The sequence below is a fragment of the Simochromis diagramma genome, unplaced genomic scaffold, assembly GCF_900408965.1.
Source record: "Simochromis diagramma unplaced genomic scaffold, fSimDia1.1 OVJJ01000293.1, whole genome shotgun sequence".
NCBI classification, from domain to species: domain Eukaryota; kingdom Metazoa; phylum Chordata; class Actinopteri; order Cichliformes; family Cichlidae; genus Simochromis; species Simochromis diagramma.
In genome coordinates this window covers 24,086,222-24,096,921 of record NW_024386801.1, presented here as the reverse complement: position 1 = coordinate 24,096,921, position 10,700 = coordinate 24,086,222, and the positions used below count along the sequence as shown (strand labels likewise).

The following is a 10,700-nucleotide window of genomic DNA, read 5'->3' as shown; positions in this document are numbered from 1 at the left end:
CTATTATGTCTGCTCCCTCTTCTGCATATTCTGAGCACCTTCAAGGACATTTAATATCACTGCTATGCAGATGAAATTCAAATATACATCTCTTTTTAACCCCAAGATGTTTCTAAGCTGCTGATCCAAAATAAGTTCTTAGACTCTCTTCAAAGTTGGATGGTTGACAACTTCCTGCAACTTAATGAAGAAAAAACAGAAGTTCCTGTGTGTGCCCTGACAGATTTCTGCCAAAGGTAGCTCCTTTGTCCCCTTAAAACATTTGGTAAATCATCTATCAGGAACCTTAGAATTTTGACTCTTTGTTCATTCTTGATGTTCATGTGTAATCTCTAGTTTGCTCTTTTTGTTTTCACTTGCCAAGTTAAGTCCCATTGTGTCACGCTCTGAACCTGAGATTATTATTGATGCATTTTTTCATCTTGTGTAGATTATTGAAATTCATTGTTCACTTGTCTAAGCAGAAACTCCTTGGAACACCGGCAGGTTGTTCAGTGTGAGGGACCAAGCAGCCCAGGCACAGAGGACACAGGAAAAAATGGTTTTCTTTCTTTTAACCCTCAAAAAAGTTCAAAAGACAAAATTTAAAAACACAACTAGCAGGCCCATAAAAGAGGTCAACTAAATATAACTCTACAAAAAGTATTTTCCAGAAACTTAAACAAATCGGACACAACTTAACTCACAAACTGACCTAATTACAAAGACACAAGAGGGTAGCTTTTATGGTGGTTTGGCCAAACCATTTAAAAATGATTAATGAATTATAGTAATGAAGAAAACTGCAAACCAAACTAATAAAGTGAACAAATGGACTGATTTACCCATGTGTGGCTGATGCCATCACATTCAGAACACTATATACTGTGAGGCTTCTGGCTTATTGTTCTAAGTACTTTCATACCTCACCATTGCTGACCCAGCTCCACACTGAATTCTGGGTCCATTTTAAGATTCTGTTTTTGACTTCCGGAGCTCCTCCATACATTCCCAGCAGCTCCTTGAAGTCATGTGATCAGGGACTACTTGTTTTGAATAATACGAGACTGAAAACTGGAGCTTTGCCACAGTGTCCCCCAGACTCTGGAACCCCTCGCTCCGAGCTTGAGATCTGTGGACTCAGTGGTCTCTTTCAAGAGGCAGGTAAAAATGCATCTTTTTAGACTTACATTTGGAAATTTTTTAACAATTTTTAAAATTAAGTTCTGTAGTTTTTTTTCTTTCTGTTTTTTTATTGTGAAGCACGTGGTGGCTATAAGACTATAAGTGGAAATTCCAACATTAGAATAAATACTAGAGATGTGTTAACAATAGTAAACATGTTTTACGTATTCAAATCACTGAAACCTACTGACACTGGGTATTTTGGAAGATTGTGTGGTTGTTTTACACGATCCAGTAACAGAAACACATACTCTTTTTTTTTTTTGAAATGCAGACATTTTCTTTATTTTGCTTCAAAGAAGCTAAACTTGAAGTCTTCACTAGACTTATATAGTCCCACTAGGACAAAACCTTGAGCATAAATAAATACAAAGTAGAGTAGCAGACCAAATAAATAGATCATTCTTCAAATACCATTTGAAGTTATTGTTATGTAACAAAACTATATAATAGCTTTTTTCAATGAGAAGGTCATCAATATGAATTAAATCAAGTAATAAAATACCCAGATTACATTTACTGCACTATGCAGGAGTCTGTAAACAAAACTAAGAGAGCAAACATCTACAAAACATATTATTGATAAATAAACAGTAAATAGCTAAGTGTATAAATAGGCTTGTGTGACTTTTGAAGCCGCATTAAATATTCCCAGCGATGTTCCTTCTAAGTCACAGCCTGCTCACTATGAGCATGCTGCAGGACTTCACACCGCTGATTAGACTTGGTGCATTTCATGAACTTCATGCATTTTATGTGTGTCATGTGATAGCAGGTCTGGATGGTTCTCCCCTAGGAGCTCTGGGGTCTGACACAGGTACACCCCACAGCTACTTCCACATTCACTGGCCTCAGACGGTAAGTCTTCTTATCGTCACAAAGCTCCTTTTTGAGAAACACTCTGTTCTGAACGATGGGAACTGAGTTGTAGTCATAGTCCTCAATCATTTTATTGTCTTTGAGCTGGATGCATCCTGAACACAGGCACTGAGCACCAACATATGTCGAAGGAAAGTGATCTTCCTTGATGTGAGTTCTGTTAAAAACAAAAGAGGACTCGGTGAGTTACAGTTTATTCAGACATGTGGAGTGTGTGGTTCTACATGTCAGTAACAGCAGATGGTCTTAGTAAATACAGAAGCCCCGTCCAAAATGTTAGGAAAGCAATCCTAAGAACAGGGCACATTCATCCTGTGCTATTTTCTTTCTTTTCTTTTCTTTTCTTAAAACAAAACAAACAAACAAACAAACATCAAGCTGTCAACAAAATTTAATCAAACCATTCACCACAAGATGGCAGCGTTTGGCTTGAAGGTTTTAGCGTCATTTGAGTCAGAATTATACTATTTTGTTCTTTTGAAGTGACTTTTTTATCGTTACCTGAAGAGACGACTCGTAAATCTCATTTATTTATCTGTTTTCTGTTCTCTCCAGTTATGGTTAATGAAGACACAGGATGCAGTCATTCCCGGCAGCTATGTACCAAGAGACCTTCAGTCGCAGTAGGTGACGCAAGCACTGGATGAATCGGGGAAAATCCCTGGTTCATCCAATGCTTGCGTCACTTGCGCTGGAAGGACCAGCGCCAATTATCACTCAAGGCCAGTGTTGCCAACTTAGCGACTTTGTCGCTATATTTAGCGAGTTTTCAGAACAAAGTCGCTAAAAAAAAGACGTGAAAGCGCGTATCGCTTTTACTCTCAACAAGCAGCGGGTGCTGTAACGCAGTCAGTTCTTTTACTCTTTTACTCTTATGCTGTTTTGTGGATCACAAGGTTTAAAACTGCTTATAAACACACACACACAAAGTAACTCCACCAGAGTGCCTATTTCGGGTCACTTTTGCCGGTCCAAGCCCGGGTAAAGGAGCAGGGTTGAAATTGTGACATTAAAAAAACAATAATTGCTAAATAAATTTAATTTGTAGTTCTAAATAAACTCTAAATGCATTTAGGACGTTTTTTACTCACTTTATATCTCTTCCACGATGTTATTTCTCTCTCCAACAACATAGGATTAGTATGACCAATTATGCAAATTAGGCGATGACGTCATTTGGCGACTTCTAGCGACTTTTAGGACAACCAATAGCGATTTTCCTTACTGAGGAGTTGGCAACACTGCTCAAGGCACGCAAATAAGCTCGACTGTGCGCTGATTATGGCTTTATTTTACCGTGTAGCCGTGTGATCCCCGAGTTATTTATTCTCTTATCTGTTTAGCTGTTATGTCTCTTTCAACATTCAAAACAAGAAGTTCTAGTTTCTAACTGCTGTTCATTTATATTTGCGCGCAGTAGACCGGTTTGTAATTAGCTGTTGTTAAGGATTTTACTACGTCATAAAAATGAAAATCGAGCTTCTAGTTTTTGCGCCTCACTCTGTGTAAAGGTTTGACTCAAGTCTGACGTGACAAAGACCCCAAACAAAATGTAAAGATGGAATTTTTATAAAATCTCTTGACACTTTATTATCTTTCGGGAACTTCTCTCACCCGCTGTTTGTGCGAGGTTAGAAAGGACTTTTATATCCTTTAAAACATCATTTGCTTCATATGCTGCATGTTAAATACTGAATAACATCGGGATTTAAAATGTGCTGAGGCTGCTGCTTACACGAATCTCCAGGGGGACAGAGACCTGTCTCGCTGCTCATCTGACAGCGGCGTCTTGTAAAGTTCCAGGGGACAAGAGTAAGATGAGCTGCGAGCCGTTGTCCGCGGAGCCTCTGTGGGCCGCAGGTAGTGCGTCCTCAGCTTCCTGTCCGCCGCTGCCTGTAGCTCCTGGTCGTTATAGCACCGGAACATCTTGGACGACCACATGGGCACGATGAACAGTACGAAGATGAAAACCTGGGGAGACGCAGGCAAACCATGTCATTTCATTCATACAGATGTGAAAAAAGCAGTAGTCTGGAGGTGAAAGCAGAAGCAAAGGCAAAACAGTGATGGAGGTAGCAGAGGCAGATGTCCCGCATTCGACTCACCGGTTTATAGTCCATCCTCCGACTCTGAGCTCTGTCTGACTCTTTCCAAGATTAACCGGTCGGTTCATGACATCCAGTCATTCATCTCTTATTTATGTATACAAAAGATGGGGGCGTGGGAGGGGAGGGGGGGGGTGCTTTAACTTCCTTGTTTCCGGCAGTGAAGCAGCTGTAGCACCGGCAGTAGGTGAGGATACTGTCATAGAGAACACAGACCTGGAATTTCTTCTCTCTCTCTCTCTCTCTCTCTCTCTCTCTCTCACACACACACACACACACACACACACACTGACAACTGAATCACCTGTGTGGTGCCTGTTTTCACACCTTCTATTTAATGTTATAACAGTAAACATTAGAGAAACACAAACTAATCCTTCGAGCAGGGGTATCCTACTATCAGATTACTGTCGAAACAAATAAATGTTATAAATATTTATAGAAGATCTTGGTGAAAAATATCAGCAAACATGTTGTCACTCAAATGCATCTATAAATGTTTATACCTGCGCAGGGAGAAAGACTCTGACCGGAACTGTACAAAGAAAAACCATCCCAGTTCCTGTGATGGTTGGGTGTAGTTAGGTTTTAAAGACATTGTAAATTACTCAATAGAGTTATTCACTTATACATTTTTAATTTCAGAAATTCACGTCCACACACTAGGGGGCACTACAGGGATTAAACAAGTGGGTCAATCCGACATTCCCGTGGGGCTATCCACACCAACTCACCTGGCGATAAGTTGTAACTTTTTCTTTTGAAGTTAATGCGACTTTATAAAATCTCAGAGCTACAGTAGACACAGTGGACATTTGTGTGATTCCCCTAAAGCTTAACCAGTAGCTTAATTTTTACATGGGACTGAAACGTGTTTTTACTCTAACAAAGTCTAAATGATAATTTACAACTAAATTCTTCCTAAAGCTTTACAATGATAAATTAAAAATCCCCTACCGTAATGAAGAATCTTTATTTTTCTCCAATTATTAGCAAAAATAATAGAAAAGAAATAAATGAAGAAAGTTGACTCTTGCTATAGCTTTTAAGATAAAAACCCTAAACACACACTGCTGATCCAAAGTGCTGTAGTGAAGTGTCAGACTACCATGCTCTGCCAGAGTAGCTTCTAGTACTGATTCCAAGTCTGACTCTACTGAAGGGATGAACACTATTGTTTCAAAAGACATTTCCTCATGTGGGTTTTTGATGATGCTGCTGGAGAGGACTTTCTAATTTGTCATAGCTGGGCTGAGATCTGGTTGTTGTCATCACCTTTTGTATGCTATGGATGTGTGCAGTGTCATGCTGGAAGAGAACACTCGCATCAGGACATACAGATGAGGAAAACCCTGTTAGCCCACATCTGAAATTCAAAGTTTTTGTCAAAAAGTCTTTTAATTTTATTTAATTAATTTTTTTTGTTTTTTAACAGAGCAAGGGATTTTCAACACAGAATTTCTAAACATAGCAGTTTTATTTAGAAAGCATAAATTACTCAGTTTCATACTTTTATTAAGACAAAGCACAAACCACTGCTGTGCAGTGAAGTTCTTTAACTTTGTAACGTCCAAAGCTTCTAAAATCAAGTGAACACGCTTTGCTGACACCCTTTTTGACAAGGGGAACCACCCCAGTCTACCAATCCAGAGGCCCTGTCCCTGACTGTTGCAGTCAGTGTTGCAGAGGTGCGTCAGCCATGACAGCCCCACAGCATCTAGAGCCGGGTGAATCTCATCCATCCCAGAAGCCCTGCCACCATGGAGTTGTTAACTGTCTCTGTGACCTCACCTCCATTGATGGACAAATCATTCCTTTCACTGCCTGATATAGTTGGGCGAGTGGTTGAAGGAATAATATCTGGAATGACAGAATAGTCCCACCCCCAATATACACAGTGTAGAGAGGAAGCTGCTTTTTCTCCTGGATTGTCTAAAGGCTTACCAGAACCACTTCGAGCCCTGCTCAATTGCTTCACCATATTTGTTGCATTCTGCTTGGCCTGCCAGTAGCTTCCAGCTGCCTCTAGAGTCCCACAAACTAGCCATGCTTGATGGAACTCCTCCTGAAGCTTAGCAGCTCCTTTCACCTCCATTTGGTTTGAGGATTACTGTCATGACAAGCACTAGCTGCTTTGGAGACACGACTCAGCACAGACCCAAAAGCAATGGAGATGCAGAACATGGTCCATTCAGATTCACTGTCCCTAATTTCCCTCCCTTGTCCTGTGTCTCAGGGATTCTGACAGTTAGTATGATTTATGATGATTCATTTACATTAGCATATTACAATGTTGCAATCAGGACTTTGTAAGGCACAATAATTAAACACTTTGATCAGTTATTAAATAATTTATTTAACAAGAACTTAGAAGTGAACAACATAATGTTTAATGATCCACATTTCACTGTTTACTACTCTTTGCATCTGGGGATTTTATATTGTTCTGTCTATGTGAGTTTTTATGCTTAAATTGTTTTTTGCTAATTTGAAGTCTCTGATCACCATGTTGCTTTTTCCTTTGTAAATGCTCCTTAAAGATTGGTATTTTGTCTGTCGCCGTGTTGGGTAACCAGGAGTGGTAACACTAGCAACCTTGGTTAGCAAGCGGCATTCATAAAATATGCCAGTACAACACCTAGACAGACATACTAAGTTCTGAGCAATCTTCTTGTAGTGTCTGTACTGCACAGCAAGACATATCATTTGTCAGATAATTCCATTGACAAGTAGAACTGGTCATGCCCATGCTATAAAATTGGGTATTTAACACAGGAGTCTATGGAAATCAGCTTACTTTTTGAGAGTAATTTAAGTTTATGCCACCTCCAAACTGACTTCAATTACTAGTCCCATAGGTTGACACATGCACCTACCCTTTAAGCTTCAGTACTAAACTCTGTCTAATTATTCTTAGTAACATAAAAAAGAAGGCTCCCTGGAGCTGTCACTGTTTGGACCTCTAATAAATAAGGCTCTATCCAATCACAACCAGCAATGAAAGCTCCTACATTCTCCTGTGTATTATGCTGATGTACTTTTGATTTCCACAGTTCCTATTTGCCTCAGCACAAACACTACCAATGATGTCTTCTTGTTTTTCAGGAAATGTGCAATAAATGTAAGAAAGCACCTGCCAGCCTAACCACAGTGTCCAGAGAGCACATGGTACCATGCCGTTATGTCCATGTAGATTCCACTGTTCCCCTTTCTTCCCTCAAGGACATTCAGTGTTTTCAAACAAACCCCTTTCCAACACATGAATTATAAAACAAAACAAAACAAAACAAAAAACAAACAAACAAAAAAAAACCCCTCCATTTAAACTTCCCATTAAAAGATGTAAATATAACAAGTCATTATATCTTGGCATGAATGAGTGTCAACAAGAAAATGGGAAACTATCACTGCCCTGCCCCATAAAAGTAAGTGTGAAGTATCTTCAGTGAATATTTTTGCTCGCATCTTAGCATCATCTCCTTCTCATATTTCCTCATATACTCTTATGACATGTCATGAATGCTACTGTAATAATTGTTATTATTACCCAAATAGTAAAGACAGTAGAACAAGAAAAAAAAGTATTCACCTTCACCTTCTCCAGCTGACCTTGTTGCTCATGTTGTCAGATTTGGCACGAGTCACTTTTTCACGAGTTATTTTGTCTTTTGATGTTGTTTCTGTCCTGTTCAGTTTCTCCCGTAGATGAAAGGTATGAAGACATGGATGCTGTATATTAGCAGTAATATTGAGTACAGCATGAAAATAAAAAAGTGTAGTTTCATGTCCAGTTTAAAGAGATTTAACAAAGACTCCAAATGGCTTAAAAAAAAGATGTGTGTGGTTTCGTTTTGTTTTTTTAAATTAACTATATCTACTCTACAAGAGTACTCAAAATTTGTTGTATTTTGCCTGGGAATCTTACTGTCACAGTGTCTGACCGCATTGGGGCATTTTGTCGATATGCTGGTTCATTTATCAACATAGGGGAATGTCCTCTTATCTGCACAAGTGTTTCAGGGGCATTTGCAGGTAACTTTCCAATGGTCATTCTACTTAGAGGCCATTCAACATCCCACATAGCAAGCAGGTCTGGCCCGGATCTGGTATCAAGCCGGCACTGCTGGCTGACTTCTGGCATGATAAGGCGTATGTCATCCAGATATGGGCCAGGCCTGGCATAGATGGCACTGTCTATGTGATGACATGCCACATCTGCCTCGATTGTGGTTTGGTTCATGTGGCCCAGGCTTATAGAAAACAGGCCTGGCCTGGATCTGGCATCAAGCTGGCACTTCTGACTGACTGGTGTCATGGTAGGGTGTATGTCAACCAGATGTGGGCCAGGCCTGGCAATGATGGCACTATTTATGTTCCTATTTTATTTAGAAGACCCAAATGTCATGTTGCAATACTATACTGCTATAGTAACCAACGTTTCAAATGCAGGTTTGACAGGTTTGTGAGTGTACACTTTATCCAAAACCTAGTTAGGGTTTACTCGTGTTTTCCACTGTGTGGCTGTAGCTCAGGAGGTAGAGCAGGTCACCTACTGATCTGAAAGTTAGTGGTTCGATCCCTGGCTCCTCCAGTCTGCATGTCGAGAGTGTGAATGTGTATGAATGTAGTTAGGAAGCACCCAGTTAAGAGAAAGTGTGTGATTGGTGACTGTGGCATATTGTATAGAGTACTTTAAGTGGGAGACTAGAAAAGCGCTATATAAGATTAAGTCCATTCACTGTCTGAACAGTTTCGTCATGTTCCGACACATGTTGTTATTACATGGCTTGATTAAGGTACACATTAGGATGACATCTTGGGCCAGCACAGGACCACCAGTTTGTCTACAACTGGCCCGTGGCTGCCCACATACTGCAAAGAATGACGGCCCTTTGGTGGCCCAGATCAGGTTTGCCAGAGGTAATCCACACATGGGCCAGCACAGGACCACCAGTGTTTATGCAGCTGGGCCACCAAAGGGCCGTCATTCTTTGCGGTGTGTGGGATAGATCCGGGCCATACCAATTTTGCTATGTGGGATTGAAAAGCTTTTGCAGATGCAAACGTGAATGTCTCTAGACATCTGCAAATTACAAAGAGCCAAAGAGACTTCACTACTAGTGCCTAGTGACTTCACTAGAGTTGGCTGTTTCACTGACTTAATAATCCTGTCTGCACCCATTTAAGTTAATGTTATAAATGCAGGCCTATATAGCCAACCTTGCTGCATAGTTTGGCCATGCACACTATTATTACTGCAAACATTAAAATATCTCAGCTGGCAGGCACTCAGATCTTAATGTAAATGTTTGAAGTTCATTATGTTTTCAGTTTTACAACCATTCGTTATATATAATTTGCTACCAGTTCTAAACATATTATTGCTATTGTGAATTTTTAATTGACATGGTTAGTATGTAAAACAATGAAGAATTAATTGTAGACTTTAGTAATGACTTAAAACTTGACAAAAGACTTTGGGGTCTTAACTTTGGACTCATAAGTCATGATTTGAGAGTTAATATCTTGATTTGGGACTTGATCACCTTAACTTGTGTCCTCTAAACAACAATGCATGACATCACCCTTCAGACAAACTTCAAAGAAGTATAACAGGAATAGCGACTCTTCTGTGGTGTTGGCAGCAGTCCATGTCCAAAAACAATATAATATTTGCATAACAGAGCTGCAGCCAAGGAGACTCACAGGTTAATATGGACATCCATCAGCCTAAATCCTTAAATTCAATGACAAGTCATAACCATGTTGGAAGCATCACTTACCTGTTGACAGATTTGTTTGTTTATTGTGGTCTGGTATTTCCCCTAAACTATGTGCTCTGGGTGCTCAAAGTAGTTCCTATTTATGACTTCCTCCAGGATTATTTCTTGAGTCTGTAGGCAACTTTTTCCCATGACTGCAAAGTTGATGTGGTTCATTTTTCTAAAATTTCTCCAAAAGTGCAATAAAAGTGTTTCCACTACATGCCAAATGGGGTGTTCAATGTTAGAGAGTTGTTTATTCAGTTATGTCGACGTTATGGAAAACTAAACAAATTTTTTGGTTCAGATACAGGTCACATGTTTGGAAGAGGAATTCCTAAATGCAAAACACTTCATGCATCCAGAAAATACCCCACATAGATCACATAGCTTTGAATATATCTATCTATCCACACACACACAAGGTACAACACACCTATCTATCTATCTATCTGTATGAATAAATAAAATTCCCCTCTCGCCCCTGTGGGCGGTCTATCCTTCAAGCTCGAGTCCTCTACCAGAGGCCTGGGACTTAAGGGTCCTGCGCAATCCGGTGCAGTATCTTTGCTGTTCCCAGGACTGTGCTCTTCTGGACAGAGATCTCCAATGTTGTTCCTGGGATCTGCTGGAGCCACTCGCCTAGCTTGGGAGTAACCGCACCAAGTGCTTCGATTCCCAATGGGACCACTGTTACCTTCACCCCTCACATCATCTCGAGCTATTGGTACTTCTCTAGCTTCTCGTGTTCCTTCTTCCTGATGTTGCTGTTATTCGGTATCGCTATATC

The 10,700-nt window shown here is 40.1% G+C and overlaps 1 protein-coding gene across 1 annotated transcript; it reads right to left on the bottom strand.

Moving 5' to 3' along the window:
* Nucleotides 1-1,815: 1,815 nt before the first annotated feature.
* On the bottom strand, nucleotides 1,816-8,525 carry il17c (interleukin 17c). Its single transcript, XM_040026695.1, has 3 exons — nucleotides 4,149-8,525; nucleotides 3,779-4,014; nucleotides 1,816-2,200 (listed from the first exon to the last, which is right to left on the bottom strand). Exons 1-3 carry the CDS (start codon nucleotides 4,161-4,163, stop codon nucleotides 1,957-1,959), a joined length of 495 nt encoding a protein of 164 aa, XP_039882629.1. The 5' UTR covers nucleotides 4,164-8,525; the 3' UTR covers nucleotides 1,816-1,956.
* Between the last annotated feature and the right edge of the window lie 2,175 nt (nucleotides 8,526-10,700).